Genomic DNA, 17965 nt, shown 5'->3' on the forward strand with positions numbered 1-17965 from the left:
AATTTGGAAACTGGCTTTGTTGACTTGCATAACGCAATTCTGCACAGTTGAGAAGCAGGAGGCGAACACGAATAAGCAGCAATTCTTCTGAGATTTTATCACAGCCAACACTTTGATCTTTTCAAAATGATTCTCAATGGAGCCGGACAATGCAAAATGACAGATAAGAGAACAAACTCTGGCTGTTGAAGATATGACAAGCAGAGCTATCGTGGCAAAAGATAAAGTCCCTCCCGGTCATTCAATTTTCTTTCTTTTTCAATTGTGTTGTGCTCAACCAGAGTTCTGTATGCCAATGTTGTAGTTAAGACCACCTAAACTGAAACCAAGTCATGACCAAGACCAGAGGGTATCGAGACGAGACGAGACTTTGAGGGGTTGAAACCAAGACAAGACCAGACCAGTGTGAGACATGACCCACTTAGGATAAAATGTTGGACATGCAAACCACAGGCACTCCTTGGATTGATCTGAAAGATCCATATTCACATAAAAACACCCCCAGAAAACAAGTCCAAATTCCTCTTCATGCATCATTTTGCAGACATACTATGTGTGTATATAAAAGTGCACCATGAGAAATGTCTTTATGAAGTATTCAGAAGGCACTGCAGAATTCTTGTCAGAAGAAAATGAAATCAACTTTATTCAGCACTCCTTTTTTGCAAGCAATTTTGTGACACACCCACAGTTGTGGTCTTCCTCTGAGACCGAGATACGACCCGCTTAAAATGTGATCAAGTCTGAGATGAGACTGAGACCTTCAAAAAGTGGTCTTGAGACTGGTCTCAAGACCAAGACTGATCTTGAGTACTGCAACACTGCTGTATGCTGTACAAACCCTGTACTGCAAATTGGAAAACTCCATGGTAACCCAAGGCTACTCTCTTCATTAAAAGCCATTTCACCCCAAGCACTGATTTTGATCACCAACAATTTGCAGGAAAATGTATAAATGCTGATTTTCCAGGTTCTTATGAAGCTTGCAAATGCCTGCATAACATTTGTGCGGGTTAAAACAAACACACACAGGACCTTGACTTTAGTGGATTGTGGAAATATATGTTTCACCACGGAAATCCTTTGTTGCAACTGATGTCATACCTCCAGGTTATAGCTAGCTTGCTGCCAAAATAGGGAAACATCTAATAATTCTTCTCAGCACACAATATGATTTGAGATTGCTGAGCAGCTTGCTGATGTTATACATTGGTCTTGAAATGGGACTAGCCACAACAGTTAGTGTTAGCATAAAATTTGGAATCCAATTAGTCCTGTTGTGTAGTTACGTTATCCCCTTATATTCTCTGGGTGGATAGGAACACGAAACAAAAAAATGGAAGATGACAACATGGATAATTTGCACTGGACCCTGTGTGCATAGTTGGCATGCAGAAAATTTGCATGTGGATTTTTCTTCACAATATCTTCACATCACACTGGTGAGAAATGGCTTTAAAGAGCCTTACAGCCTGTCTCAAAAAAGGATGAGTATGTACTCTAAGTACCCCTTATATGGGGCCTAACAAGGATAGATCTCCATGGCACTATGCTGCACGGGTGAAGTTCAGGCTATGAGATATTAATGATCCTCTTACCAGTCAAACCCCCGTTCTTAAAGGAAGCTCATGTGTATAAATTACGCTCGGGAAAGGATTCCCGACAGTGACTGGTTCCGGGTTATTATTTCCGGCTGTAACGTTGATATTCCATCACCACAGCTCTGTTGGACATGACGAGAATGGAACGTCGTTTAACAGACTCGGTGTGATTACACACTATTACACAAACTGACTTTATCTTAATGACATTAGCATTGTAATGTAAAATGGGGTGTATGCTATTTAATTGGTGATTTATCTCTGAAAATACGTCTCTGCAGCAGACAAACTGTCGCTGTCAATAATCACTTTTAACTTTACTGATGTTCATGCAGTACACACAGCCACTTTGTTTGATTCCAACATAACAAACCTTGTTTATCAGCGATTATAAAAAGCTCATTTTGTGACCACAACAGAGGTTGTTTTTGCGTTTTTTGCAGCTTGTCAGGATCAGAGAATTGAACTTTTGTCCTCGCGATGAAGAGAGAACCTTTGCTGAGCATGTATTCATTTCCTCACATCAGTAATCATCAACATCATACAACATCTTTACCTCTGATCTCTCTGGCCTTATGTAACCCAGCTTTATTTTCTGTGACAGCTCTTTTTTTTTCAGTTCTGTTCTTCACAACAGACCGCAAATGATAATCTGTTTTTCATACGCCCAAACTTAAGAGTCTGTAAAATACTATGTGCTGAAATTACCATTTTAAATGCATATTAAGTCCACTATTATTATTCAGAAATTATTACACGTATTGATTGCACTCATAAAAGATAACAAATCGTACAATGTACAGTAAGCCATGGCCATATGTGCATGTCCTGGGAGAATGTGTGCTCAGCTTATGTGCGTCCTCTTTTCCTTTTGTGCCCAGGTGATACTGCCATGTCTCAGACAGTCTTTAAACTTAGGACAGCTCCTCTGGGAGGAAAGATGAGGGAGAGGAAGGAGAGAAAGGAGGCTTCACGGATGGTTTAGTGTTTACATCCTCCCCTCTTACTCTGTTCTCTTGTTATCTCCCACTCCCTCTCCCTGACCAAGGCTTCTGTTTCCTCCCTCCACTTTAATACATAAAGAATTACCTTATCTTCACTTTAGACGTCACAAGACACATTATCTCCGTCTCACTCTGTCTCTCTTTCTCTGTTGTTTCTCAATAGAATAAAAAAATCACACACCAGTCTGCCCTCTCTGCAATCACTTGCCCAGACAGGTTCGATGGTTCAATAAGATTATTGACAAGTCTCTGCTTGAGAACAAGGGAAAAAGTCAATCAGAAAACGTGTCAAAACCCACAGTCAGAAGCTTAAGTCATGCAGTCTGCTACTCAACTGTCTCTCTTTCCTTCTCTCTTCAGATACTTGTGATTGATGCCCTGGGAGGTAATTATTGAACAGCAAATCCCATTCCAATTTATGGCATTAAGGACATAAAGCGGCCACTTCAATTACTCCCCAGGCCAGCATATGACTGAATTAGGAAAAGGAGAGCAAATCTGATGAGGCTGTCTGAAAATACTCCATCATCTGGCGAGAATATTAAAGGCATAAATGGGAGTGACACTCACTGAGAGCAAAACACTTTTAAGTATGTGTGGTAAATGCGTAAAACTGAATGCAGAGAAAGTTGCTGCTTTCCTGAAAAGTTTTATTCAGAAATATGTGCAAAGGAAGTCAGTGTCTTTGGTGGATGTTTGACATTTAAACAGCAGCGAGATGTAAACTCGAGCAGGTTATCAATTCGCGCTGAGAGCTGCTGCTTTCTAGAGAGATTTAAAAACTGCATGCACCCTGGTCTTTCCAATATAAACACTGTTGCTATCCTGCCAGAGATTACAGGGGTCAGCGCTGGGTCAGGACGGCAGTCACAGTGCAAATGTATCTCAGGAACTACTCAATATGCTCACTGTAATGTGTGATGTTGATGGAAAAAGTCGAAAAAACATGCAGCGACTGCAGAAAGATTAAATCAAAGGGCCATGAATAGAAAGGGAATAGTTTAGTCGAAGCTGACATTGAAATAGTGAAATCAAGGTCGTATTTTGCACAACTTTATAGCCTGATAATCAGACTGAATTGCCATTTTATTTCAGTTAATAGATTAAGCCTCTCATTGTATTCATGTTATATGATTCCTTACTAGAACTGGGGGTCATTTTGTTTTGTCCTAACTAATAGCACTGAATGACCACACCATTTTGCAGATATTATTTTCTGTCAACATGGAGGTAGTGATTGCTGAGCAGTTACATTTTTTTTACCACACTAATCAAATATGTTGTTTTAAAAGTTGTTATGAAGCTCTACTAAAAGCTCAGTCAGAAATAGCATCTGTTATTCACTCCTCGCACGCAAGCTCATTCATAATTTCTTGCTGTCTGGGGCTGACCACACTTAGCCAATAGCAAAGCTACACACCTTCATTTTTAACCTATCATCTTGCTGCTGTATTTTTTAAATAGGATTCTCTTTCTGCCTTGAGTACGTTCATGCTGCAGTTGTGGGCACCATCCACCTCCCTGTCACTGCCTAGTCTTCGCAGATTCGTCAGCTTCATCAACCTCATCAGACTCAGCAGAGTCACCAGCCACCAAAACCAATATTTTGACTCCATCTGGGGATTTTTCTTGCTGCTGCTCAGGGCAGACAGCCCTCATTTAATAATAATACACTGGATTTATGTAGCCCTTTTCAGGATACTCAAAGATGCTTTACACAGAGCAACAACAGCAATCAAAAACAAAAAAACAACAACACTGATTTAGAGGTTGTAGACCATTTTGAAAAGGTGTGTTTTGAGGGTTTTCTTGAAGGTGGAGAGTGAGGGGGAGGGGGGACAGAAGGTTTAGGTAAAGGTAAAGTAAAAGGTAAAGTTCCACTGATTGTCACACACCTGAGTGTGTGAAATTTGTTCTCTGCATTTGACCCATCCCCTGAGGGAGCGGTGAGCAGCAGCGGTGCTGCACTTGGGAATCATGTGGTGACCTAACCCCCCAGTTCCAACCCTGATGCTGAGTGCCAAGCATGGAGGCAATAGGTCCCATTTTTATAGTCTTTGGTATGACCCGGCCGGGGATCGAACCTACGACCTCCCAGTCTCAGGGCGGACACTCTACCACTAAGCCACTAAGCCACTGAGCTGGTTTTTGCATCAGCAGACCTAAGGGTACGGAAGGGAGTGTGCTGGTGGAGGAGCTCAGACAGGTAGGGGGGAGCCAGGTTGTGAAGAGCTTTGTAAGTGATGATGAGGAGTTCGAAGTGGATACGATGGGGGATGGGGAGCCAGTGGAGGTTATGAAGGACGGCGGTAATGTGGTCACGCTTGCAGGAGTGTGTGAGAAGACGAGCAGCTGAGTTCTGGATATACTGTTGTCTCTTGAGTGTTTTGGATGACAAACCCTAGAGGAGACTGTTGCAGTAGTCATGAATGCATGAATGAGAGTCTCTGCAGCTGAAAAGGAGAGTGATGGATAGAGGCGGGCGATGTTTCTGAGATGGAGGAGGGCTGTTTTGGTGATGTGTTTGATATGTTGGTCAAAGGAGAGAGTTTGATCAAAGGTTACAGAGGTTATCACCAGATAGCTAACTAGCTGTGCAGGATGATGATGTCCCCATTCTCGTCATTGAGGAAAAACAGATATCAGTGACATCAGATCTGTTTGATTCAGTGAAGAAAGTGAAAAAATCTTTTACTTATGTAAACTTAGCCAACATTTTACCTGACAAATAGTGAAAACAAAATGTCCAAATCATGTTGTTGGCACATTCCAACATCTATGATGGAAAAATGTGATACTCACTTAATGACCTTGGACATTTTAGTTTTGGTTACAACCATCCAGACATTCAAATGCTGCTACTCCTGGACTGCAGTCCTTAAAGCTCCTCAGGCAGGTTAACCTTTCTATCAACTAAGTCAACTTTTGACTCCCTACTTTTATATGAATATTTCATGCTCGATGCATGAAACATCTCAGGGGAGGTTGTGCTTCCCATCAAAATGTTTCAGCTGTACACAGCCGGATGGAATAATAGTGGCTGCGGAGTTATATGGAGAGTTTTTACATAAAGAGTAGAGCACTTATGCAGCAGAGAGATACACACCCACAGCAGGGGATGGAGAAATGACAGAGTGCTTATTATCAGGGGGCTTGAAACTGAGCTGTAAGATAAAGGCCCCTCCCAAAGCATTTAGTTCACAGTGATATACTGTTTGATAGAGGGGATCACCTGAGGACAGGCAGGAACACATTGCATAGGGGAGCAGGAGGAGAGGGGAAAATGAAGCACTGTTTATCATTTGTTTTTTATTCACTAGAATCCATTCTCCCTTTTTAAATTTCTCTTTAAAGTATATTCCTTCTTTCCCTCTCTCAGACATATCCTGTATTTGTTCTCTTCCTCCGTCATCCACTTATTCTATCTCTCCTTTCACACTCCTAACCCAAACCGAGGCAGGCAGAGGAGCAGAATGAATGATGAGTGGACGAGGGAATTTTGGCTCTCTGCAGCACAAAGCAGACCAGAGACAGAGACAGACAGCAGGGCCATGTGAATTAAAGATGACAGGAGTCCTGCTGCTCCTGCCAGGGCAGACTAGCCGGATAGTGCGGATGGAGTTCAGTAGCCAAACACACGAAAATAGTTTGAATATCAGGAACATGCAGAGAGAAAAACATGAAAGCGGCAGATGGATTTGTGTACTTTTGGAGGGGGCTGCCATCCTTTTTCCAGATATTACCTAAAATGCCCTTACAACCCGCGATGTCCTCACAAAGCATGCCGTCATTTGACACAACAACACAAACACAGTGACACATACAAACACACACACACACACACACACACACTCGGGGCTGTAGTACTTGGGTCTGGTCTCAAGACCACCTTTCTGGAGTCTTGCACTTGTCTTGGTCTTGTGCCCTGTTGAACTCGGAATTATCTTGGTCTCGGGGTCTGCTACTGAAAACTAGTCAAGTTGTTCCTGGCTACTGATTTAAGATCAGTTGTACTTGTGTTACAATGACACTGCAGCATTTTCTATGCTCTCTGTGTTGGGGGAGCAGAGAAGAGGAGTTCCTCTTACTTGTTGTTACTGTAACATGTAAACATGCATAAAAAGAGTTCAGTTGCCTCTGTCTGCAGTCTGTCATCAATCCACACTCTGTTTCACACAAGCACAGAACGCTAGCTGGGCTAATAGCTAATTGTTACAGATGTGTTGCAGCAATGGGCCAAGCCGTGTCTGTTGTCTAGCTTTTAAGCTAGGTTAGCAACTTAAAATTTTTCTTGTAGATTTAGCTGCTGGCTGAGACAAACTAGCCCCTCCTCCCCTCTGCCAGCCGTACCTGCGGGCAGTGAATCAGCAGAGGGAGGAGGAGAGAGGACAGGATGAATGACTGATTCTGACTGATATCTCTGTAATCCCTGTCTCTGTCTGTCTGAACTTCACTCAGTATTGTGATGTCAGGAATATGATTTATTTTATTGACATTTTAGATTTATTTCCAGTATTACTGAGTTTATAGAGTGACTTTGCTGCTGTAAACATTTCTGCTGCTGCTCTGGAAACAACATTTAGTTTATTTTAAATATAAATGAATTCTAATCCTGTTCAGATTTTTTAAAATAATATATTTTTCAAAAAGCAAATGAAAACTGATAAGAGTATTGATGAAGAACTGAAGCGATAAGGAGTATCGATAAGATGTTGCCTATTATGGTCTTGTACAGGTCTTGATTTGCTCTTGACTCGGTCTTGACTTGGTCTTCACTGCCTTTGGAGTTGGTCTTGGAATTGACTTGGACTCAGTTAAGTTGGTCTTGACCACAGCCCTGCACACAACTAAGATATCCGTACAACCCACAGTGTCCTCACAAGGTATGCAGATGTCAGACACAACCATACAAACACACAAACCTAAGGTTGTTGTCCTTGGGTTTAGTCTCAAAACCACTTTTTGTAGTCTTGCACTTCTCTCAGTCTTGTGCCTTGTTGGACCCAGAATTGTCCTGGTCTTGGACTCAGCCCTTGAGAATTGGTCAAAATGTCCCTGGGTGCTGATTCAGGATAAGTTGTACACAACTAAGATGTCCTTATAACTCACAAGGTCCTCACAAGGCAGAGGGATGTCAGACATACCCATGCAAACAAACACACACACACACACACACACACACACACACACACTAGCACACAACTGAGATGTCCTTACAACCCGCAATGTCCTAACAAGGCATGGTAATGTCAGTCACAACCATAAAAAAACATGCATAAAGTTTTACAAAACTGCTTTTACTGAAATACTCTTGTCAGGGAGAATCAATCTAGTATGACAATGGCAAGTATCTGTGTGTATGTGTGTTAAGGCTGTGTGTGTGAGGAGTTTAGGGAAGTTAGCTGGCCCCTCGGGAGTGTACTGGCCCCTGAGGACAGCTCCGTCACTGCTACTGTGTTTACCTGAGAGATTTACTAGCAGGAAAGCCCAGTTTCCTGTCAACATCTCAGATGTGATTCTGATATCATACATCAGAAAATACAATCTCTTTGCATTCAGCAACGCTTGTATTGCATCTCTGCTTGAGCTGCCTGCATATCTCCTTGCTTTCCGCACCCTGCTGTATATCTGATTCTTTTGTTTTGAACCTTGTTACTGCTGTCAGTGTACAGAAAATAAATCTCCAGCACCTGACCCCACTGTGCTTTTTCTGGTATAGGCTAATTCTTACAGATTAGTCCTATCATATGCTGTAAAATGTCCATATCAAAGACACCACCCAGTCATGCAGGTTTACAGCACTCAGTGAATCAGACCCAGGGACTCTGTCCAATCGTGTCCATCTGTGTTCCTATGACTGTCACCGACTATCGGGCTCCTCCTGGCAGGGAGCCTTCTCAACTCATCAAGCATTCTGCAACCGGCGCTCTCCTCCGCCTTCCTAAATTCTCCAGTATCACACCCTCCTGCACTTGATCTTTTGGCTGCCTTCGGCTGCTCATATCAAAATCAATACAGGGGCACTGCTGTTGATGACTTCTCAACAACTGTTGAACAACAAAGTCTCTGCACACACATAGGATGCCTATACATGTATTGCACTATTTCTTATTTATGGGCACCTTAGGAAAAGATGTGCAACCTTTTCCTGATGCAGAGATTAACATAAGAAAGGGAAAGGATGCTGAAAATAGGAAGAATGGTTAAATTTTTGCCTGCAGGTGAAAAGTGTACGTAATTGGAAACCCGAACATGAATGAACAGTAGATGTGCTGCAGCAACATTTTAATTGGAAGGAAACAGAACACTCAAGAGTAAATGTGTGCAAAATTCAGGGAGAGCCGTATCCGTTACAGTTCATTACTACTGTATGTGCATGTGACTGTGTGTATGCGTGTGTAGGCACGTGACTGCCAGTGCATGTATGCGTGTTTTTATGTGTGCAAATTTGTGCGACTGTGAAGTGTACTGATGCGCACATTGTGTGCGTGCGAGTGTCTTTTGTGTGAGATACAGTAAGCTCATTTGATTATTCCTCATTGTTTACTGACAGATACTGGACAGGCCTCGGTGAGCAGCTCTGGCTTCATTATATCACGCTGCTATGGGCAGACACAGGACATGCATGACAACACACACACACATAGCAGCACCCCACAGAGATATTTAAGAGGGTGTGACGACAGGGATAATTTATATATGAAAACTTTGAAGCTTGACTTTTTGCAGCATCACAATGTCTGCCTGAATCTGAAGTGAATAAAACAAGACTCACACATTTGTTTTTTTCACTCATAAACACTGACATACTTTAGGCACACAAGGTTCTCACTCAATGCTAGTTTCCAGGAAACAAAGTTAGTGTTGGAGATAATGAGCATCCAGTTTGTCACGTTAAGTTATGAGCAGCTCTGTTACCTGAACAGGGACAACTGTGAGAAGAGACAGCTGTGATCACTTACACCACTCACGATAGATCTCACTGACAGACTCTGTAGGCATCTTACTAGAATATTTTAATTTATGGCTGCTTTTTTAAGACACTTTGTTAAAATTGATTAATTAATATCATTTAAATTTAGTTCAGGTACATTTACAACATGCAAGCCCTGGTTCACTCACCCTGTCCTCTTCCTCTCTGAGGTCTGGCATGGTGCTGATACACAAGCTGATGACAGTCACTGCAACCATGATCACCGACAGGCAGGCAAAGATCTTCCCCGGTAAGCCAGACTGTGGATTCTCCACCATATCTCTCAGCCAGTTCATCACCTTCCGGTACCTTGTCTCCTCCACTGGCACACGCTGCATTGCATTTCTCTGCCTGCGTTCCTCCTCGCGCCGCTCCAGCTCGTGCACCTCCTCAACACGTGTGTACATCTTCCTCTTACAGCAGCGCTCCATGTACGCCATCTCCACACCCCAGTAGGTCAGCTCATCGTGCAGGGAGAGGACGCACATCTCCCGCAGCAGACGCAGCTTCCCCGCTGCCAGGAAGTTGAGAATGACCCTAAAGGCCGATGGCGAGCGGTCGAAGAAGAACTCCTTGCGGGCTTCATCATAGTCGTCGCAGACGCTGGCGATGTCCTCAAGTGATCGGCAGCCACAGAGGCGGCCAAGTCGTGTGAGAGGGAACTGCTCCAGGGTGCTCCAGGGGAAGGTGTAGCGGTTTCCCCCGACGTTGATCACCGCCAACATGGCATGGTCGACGGACACCAGGTCCTCTGGACGACGGATGAACTGAGCCCTCTTGTAGTACACACCCTGGAGAGTGAACAATAGAAAGCTTCAATGCATCAACAGCTGCATCTGAAATATGTGTGTGTACAATAACTTGTTTACAACTTGAGCACTTATTTGATGTAATTCTTTATCACTATCTTCTAATCATACCTTGATGGTCTCAGTCTCAGGGATCTCCGTGAAGATGCGGTCGAGACTGCTGTCATCGCTGACGGACAGATTGCTGAAGTCATGGTTCGCGTTGCTGATGATGGGCATGGTAGCATCTGGAAAGCACGCTGCTCCGGACTGGGCAGCTTAGACCAGGCAACGAAAATAGAAAAACTCTACAGATTGTGCCAAACTTTTCGGCCTCAGGACACAGCAGTCCTTCCTGTATCACAGCCTCTAAAACCTTACATTAAAACTCACACATGGGAAAAGCTTTCCTGCCACAGCCCAGGTGTACAGCAGACAAACTGAGCATAAAAACAGCTGTAGCTTTCAGTCTTTTTGGCCTCAGAACCCCTCATAACAAGGAGTTATTTCCCAGCAGCAGTCGTGCTATGGCTTTGGCTTCCAACCAACAAAGAAAAAACCCATTAAGGAGAGGAATGAGGAGTGTCCGAAAAGCTCTTGTCACATTTGACTGTGGATGACTTTTGACATTTCCGTCACATACCCACAACAAACTCAGATGGCGTATCAGGATTCAGCATCAGATCCGTTGATAATCCTGGTCTGAAACAAGAGTCTGGAAAAGGAAATCCCCAATAGAGAGAGTGAGTTCGGACTGATCAGTGGCTGATAGCTGCAGAGGATGAGCCGGATGAGTCAAGGAGCCAAATGTGTAGCACTGAGGTGTCCTGGGACTGGAGGGGGATCATCAGTGTCGTCACAGCAGGATTAGGGAGGGCCTAGAGACGGGGTGGCATCATGCAGGCACTGAGAGAGAAAGAGAAATGTCAGAATGGAGCTAGGATGGACTGAGATTAGGGGGGTGTTACAATATAGAGAAAATATGGGCAAAGATTAGAAAAGATGGAAGAGACAGAGGCAGCACTTCTCAATGGGACTGCAGTACTGTAAGCTCCACCCTCCTCTTTCACTTCCCCTCAGTGTGTGCTATAAATGGGCAGTCTGTGTGGTCGGAGCAGCACTTGACCAGATAGCAAAGGAATTTACACTCACATCACCATCCAATAAGGACGGCTTGGCTGGTTTACTTATTAAGGGTGTTAGAAAATTGAAGGAATAAGTAGAAAAGAACATTCAGGTCTGTGGTATTATTCACACTCAGAGTGAATTATTGGCTGTTGTAGATGGGCAGCAATCCTAGCAGCAAACACTGAAACACAGGGTCCAAAATGTTTTTCTTGGCAATACAATCACCCTGAAACTTAATGGCACATCTAGGTGTTACAGTTGCCCAGAATGGTCCGCTGTGTATCACAGCATTAAATATTTGTACTTAAATTCAAACTGGGTCCTATTATCACGTTATTTGTCATTTTATTCACCACGACTAACTCACAGTTCATCTATTTATTTGTCTTACTGTGGAGTTGCTTTATTAAATGCATGAAATAAAGCTGAAACCTTTTGTCACAGGTGACATTTTGACTTTTTTGGTGGTCATAGCAGGCAAAGCACAGGCTGCACTCCAATCAGCAATCGTTAATACAGTCAGTTACACATGTGCATTTGCGCCTATGACAGGCGTTTACATGTATGTCTTAATAATAATTGCATTATTCTAAATTTTGAAGGTGTCTTTATTTATAGATTTTACACATTTTACGAGTGGCATATAGGAGTACATTCAACCAGCTCCGCAACCTTTCCAAATAAAAGCCACTCTGTAAAGGCAGTGGGTGATTTAAGTATTGAGTGCTATGGTGGCAAATGATGAAAGAATAGGGGCCAGGCTGAAACAGCTGGAGTTATCCTCATTGTTCCGTTGCTTCTTGTATCCAGCTACTAACAATAGAGCTGAATTGCATTGGGTGGCTGCCCTGCACTTTCCTCCTGCCGGCTGTTGTTGTGAATATAAAGCTATGATAGAGTTTCTGCACATGCTACTGAAATTTAGATAAGCCAGAATCTATAAGGGCAATTTCAGACTTTTGTACCCATTTCTAACCACACATATAGGCACAACATACACACATACAACACTCATCTGTCACTGTGACTAGTCCTGACTCTGATGGTAAGCACAGTGCGGTGTCCTGTAAGACAAATTCAGTCTCACAGGCTTGTGGGTTTGTCAGAAGTACAGTACAGCTTCATATTATGCTCCCTACAGTCCATACAGAATAAGATTATTATTATCTGTGCTGAGACTATTCTGCCCAGTGTTTCTCTACAGTATCCACATGCTTATTGAAGTTGTGACTTGACAGCGCTGGACAGCTTGAAGCATTGGGCCACACCAACATGCGTCACTAATTCAGATCCAGGAGGATACGCTCCTGTATCGGAGGAACCAATAAATCACTTCTGTCACTACACTGCTGTTTAATTTTCACCTCACAGGGGGGAGGAGAGCATGATAAACTATTTATTAATCGATTTCTATTTCCCCGTAGATGTGGCCAGTTTTTCTTGGTGGAAAGTTAATTGAAGGAGGTGTTTTTTTTAGCAGCACACTGGTGTTATCAGCCTCGCCTCCTCCGGTTCTCAGCTGGAAACAAATAACGGACAGTAGAGGAGGGGCATCAGAGGAAGGGGAAAGTGAAGTGGTTTTCCTTTTTATTTGGAGTTTAATCACATGTTAGGGGTTGATTTTTTTTTTTTTTACTGTAAATGTTTACAAAGTACTTTTACACTAAATCAAACTTTGAAAGTGCTATGAAAATTTAGACAATCAAATCAATTACTCAGTTTATTTTTGTTTGTACTGGCTGTTTTTTGTATGATGGTCGGTGATACTGTATTCAGCATTCTGTCAGAGAGCTTTTATCACATTCATGGGCAAATCAACAGTGACTGCATTTGCCAGGAGCTGGTGGAGGGACCAGCGTCTCATATGGATTGGGTTGCTTCAATTGGACATCTCTTTCTCTCGCACCAACTCGCAATTGCGCGCACACACACACACACACACACACACACAGACACACACACACACACACACACACACTAGGTACTATAACTATTACGCGCCCTTATCAAGCTTAAACCTTTAATTAAGGTTGGTTTAACTGGACGATTAATTAGATTCTCATTACCAAATCATGTTTGATGATTTCGTACAGAGAGACAAACAAATAATGTAACGGCCCAACGTCAAAGTCAAATGCTGTTTAAAGGGCAATGTTACCCCCCTTTTTTTATATTACAATAATTTTAAAATGGTAACAATTTTATGAAAGTATTTTGGTAAACAGTTAATACAATAAATACACTATGCGTGAGTATTTGTCTTACTGTATTTTGCAGTGTTGATGGGATGAAAAGACACCAGCATTCCTCATCTGAAGTATTGTGACAGCATTACAACTTCAGACAAATATCCAGCTGCAAACACAGCCCCTCGCAGGCATCAGTATAACTTATGAAGTGCAGCTTACCATCCTGAGCCCCGCACTCATCTCCAGATAGCCAAAATCAGCTCGGTGTGAAATCCCTTCGCCGCCTTGCAGTCCCACCTATCATTCAACACCAAATCAGGGTGTCAACGATCGTTCCCAACCGCCACATGTTGAAATGACAGGAGTAATTCGCCGGCGTCCGCTTCATCCTAGCCGGTGAAAGGCGCGCAGAGAGTCTGAACATATATACCAGAGAGGGAAGCGGGTAAAGGTTTGGTGCGCTGAAAGTGTCCCGTTACAGCTCGGTTAGCGGTGCTGCAGGAGGGGGAGGAGGAGAAGGTGGAGGAGGGGAGGAGGAGCCGTGGTGCGCAACAGAGGAGACTCCGGCTACCCAAGTTCAACTTTGCGTAAAGGTGACGACAGGCGCAATAATGACCACAGGCACGTGAGCTCCCAGTTAGACAAAGATAACATTTTAGTAGAGCTGTAGGGGGAGTGTGGCTCTAAGTGATTCACTCTTCCCTTTAAGATAAGATGAAATTCAAGGACATCAGGGAGATGCTCTCAACCGTGGTTTTAGCAGCCTCTGCTCCTTTGCGCGCAACAGGGGGCGCGGTTACCTTCATTAAAGGTTGAGTCTGACTCTGCTGGGAAGGACTAACTCAGAGTCAAAATGTTACAGTTTGAGTCAGACATCACAGCGCTGTCATAATTTACGGCGACATCAGTGCAAAGAAAAAAGAAAGACATCACTAATCCTAGATCATTTAATGAGGTGGTATAGTTTAAGCAGTCTGCAGGAAAACACATTTGTTCAATATGCTGTCTGAATGATACAGAATAATGTCCTTTTCACTATAGGCACTGAATAAATCTAAGATCAAAAATAGAATTATATTTTGTAAGAATGGATGATGGCAGTGGCGTAAGGTCGTCATGACGGGCCCTGGTGCCAGATTTTGTGTCCAAACTGGTTCCCATATACCCTATCATCTAGTCACATGATCACATAGAGACTTTACATTGGGCAGCATCAACATATATATTACCCAGCAGTCATCTTTGTATCATGTATATGACAAAAATACCAAAGAAAATAAGAAATGATTCATTTAATTTAATGGTGTTTTTATAGATGTAATTTATTATATGTTTTTTAGTGTTAGTGTATAGTGTTTTTATAGGCTACTGACTTGGCTTTTTTGGCCTTTCTGAGTGCATAAATTGCAAATGGCACTACTTTTAGTTAAACATGACTTCATATGTAATTACAGTTGTACGGGTCCCCCGCTCCATGGGCACCAGTGCATCCGCATTGCTTGCACTGCCTAGATTTACACCTCTGGATGAATCACAAAGAGTGAGTCGGCTTTTAATATGTGAAACATTTTAAAAACACTAATTTAGAATTGCAGCTGCCATGTAAGTTTGAGTCTAATTGCTCTTGTAGATTCATTTGACTTTGTACACTTGAATTATTCTTTTTTTTCTCAATTTGTATGTACTTATTTCTGTCCTTGCGCTGCTGCAACACCTGCATTTCCTCCCTAGGGATCAATAAAGAATTGCCTTATCTTATCTTAACTGGAGAAGGCCTGTGAGATGAGGGGAAAGGGATAAACTTATGGTTTGTGGCAGTTGTTTTCAGTGCACAGTTTCCACATAAATGTTATGTGAAAGCATAAAGAAGAACCTTTAACATTGTAACTGATACCGTTTTTATGTTCTTTTGTTTTTGTTTATGCATAACTGGAAGATGCACCTCATATAAAATAGTGTTGTCTTGTCTTGTGTCATGTGGGATGGGCTCAGTGTTTGGCACGACACAGAAATAAAAACTAACTGAATGTCATAGATACACAGTGCTCCGTCCCCACAGAAGTAGGAAGGGCAGTGATAAATCTAAGCCACACTGAACAGCTGGCCAAACTTTTGGCTGTGTCATAAGACCTCAGTGTTTGGTAGTGACTTTGAAAGCACACTGTTCCAGATCAGCACCTGCTGTATCACCACAACCTCTGCAACGCTGGAACCAAATTTGCTCAATGTGAAAGTTCAGGAGGAAAAAAATATCAATATGCTTGCAGATTTGTCTGCGTCGCTGGCCTCACACACCCACTTTGTCCTTGAAAGGCAGCTCATTAGGTTGCATGCGCCTGAGGGAACTGCTAAAACAAGCAAACACTTTGTCCAGGCCCTTATGGCTGCTAACAGAGCAGACAACACATTAGTGAGGGTAGAGATGGAAACTGAAGAGGTGGGGGTCTGTGTGTGTGTGTGTGTGTGTGAGAACAGAAACGTTCAGCTTACCACATCCCTCCATCACTATTCATTAACCTACAGTGCAGCATATGCCCCGGGCTGGTTAGTGTATGCAACATGAGACTGATCACACACGCTGGGCTATTAGTTCTCTGTCAGCTTTTTTTTTTTCTGACAAAAGAGACGACGTTTCAGTCACAGCTGAATGGATTAGGTGCCCTGCAATCTGCCCCACTGAGGCAGTAATGCAATATTCCTTTTTAATTCTGTCTGTCATTTTCTTGTGCGTTATCACACGCATACAGACAGACAGAAAGAAACACTCGCACACCCACAGAGAGGTTGCTTTCAGTCTGGATTTTGCACAGGTGGCAGACAGGGAACACCCGGGTCCTCCAACATTGAACCGGCTAACTGGTTTATGTGTTGCACCACCCCCAGCACACACTCTGTATCCCTGCCTCATTGTTTTTTTTTTTTTATTATTAATCTTACACACACACCAGTGTACCTGCAGCTGCTATCTCACACACACTATCGTGCAATACACCAGAAGCCAGCACACACACGCAGCAAAAAAACACACAAAGATAGCCGCAGCCCTGTCGGTACTAATAGCGAGCCTCAGTCTGGAGGATTAAGAGTTTAATCCCTCACAGGCAAGAGGGGCTGAGATGAGATCGCAGCAGCCGGGGTCTGATGAGCAATGGTGTGAGGTGCGTGTAGGAGAAGAGCAATGAGCCATTCCGCTATTTGAGCACACATTTTCACATCGATGGCCACCTGAAGGTTCCACCCAATTGTCCTGTCCAACTTCTTCTCCCATCACCTCAACACTCTCTTTACTGCCACTGATTTCTCTCTTGTCTCTGTGTGATTCGTTACCGTCCTCCCCTGCTGGAACATGTTTGATCTCAGCACTTGCAAGTTTTGATCAGGTTAATTGCTCTCTCAGAGTATGGTGTGAATAGACAGATTAATACCCAGGAAGGAATAAAGAGCAAGGAGAGGGGGGCTGAGAGAAAAAGAGCTGAAAAGGGACAGAATCAGCATAATGGAACAGTGGAGGTGAAGAGAATGATGGGGGAAAAAGAGGAAAAAGGTTGACAGCGGGGAAACAGGGAGATGAAGAGGTGGAAGGGTGGAATTAAAAGAGGACAGGTTGACAAAACACCAGGCTGATACATGAAGACAGCACCTACATCGGGTCTGCTTCAATTAGTGTCTCTGACATCAGGGTTTATGTGATCCTAAGATAATATTGTTGTTTTCTTTTCATATGAATTAAACATCCTTGTGCCATCTGAGCTGTTACTGTTGCCTGAAACTGTCACTGCAGACCAGAAATCTGAAGGCATAAACAAATCCTTTAGTTTACATGAGACTCTTGAACAAAGTCAGGCAAAACTGGAAAAGCAAACACACACGCACACACACACATTTAAATATTTAAAGCTGGACAGATGGGTATTCAGTGACACACAGACATCTTTTAACAGGCCTCATGACCTTGACAAATACCTCAAAGACAAAGTGAAACTGACAGATGTAGGTATGATGGGCTTTCCCACCCAGGTCAAATGTTATCAGCCCATTGAATACCTGTTATCAGGTGTCAAAGGGGACATAGATTTGAGGTAGTGTGGTCCTACTCTACCCCTATATTTATGTTTATTGTTAGGTGACAACCTCAGGTGGCTGAAATTATTATGATGGAAGGAAAGCAGGAGGTCAGGTGAAGTAGCATAATGAGTGACAAAATCCACATATAGATTGTTACTATTCCGGACGCCTGATTTGTTCAGGTCCTATCCTCTGACCAACGGATTATCATGTACTT

The 17965-nt window shown here is 43.0% G+C and overlaps 1 protein-coding gene across 1 annotated transcript in view; it reads right to left on the bottom strand.

The window, feature by feature from the left end:
* kcng4a (potassium voltage-gated channel, subfamily G, member 4a) overlaps positions 1–14421 on the bottom strand; it is a 30625-nt gene extending 16204 nt beyond the window's left edge. The window contains exons 1-3 of the mRNA XM_033634499.2: positions 13903–14421; positions 10499–11272; positions 9728–10369 (exon numbers count right to left, since the gene is read on the bottom strand). Coding sequence (XP_033490390.1) covers positions 9728–10369; positions 10499–10606 — 750 coding nt within the window. The 5' untranslated portion in view covers positions 10607–11272; positions 13903–14421. The remainder of the gene's footprint in view (positions 1–9727; positions 10370–10498; positions 11273–13902) is intronic.
* Between the last annotated feature and the right edge of the window lie 3544 nt (positions 14422–17965).

The sequence above is a fragment of the Epinephelus lanceolatus genome, chromosome 5 (assembly GCF_041903045.1).
Source record: "Epinephelus lanceolatus isolate andai-2023 chromosome 5, ASM4190304v1, whole genome shotgun sequence".
Lineage (NCBI taxonomy): Eukaryota > Metazoa > Chordata > Actinopteri > Perciformes > Serranidae > Epinephelus > Epinephelus lanceolatus.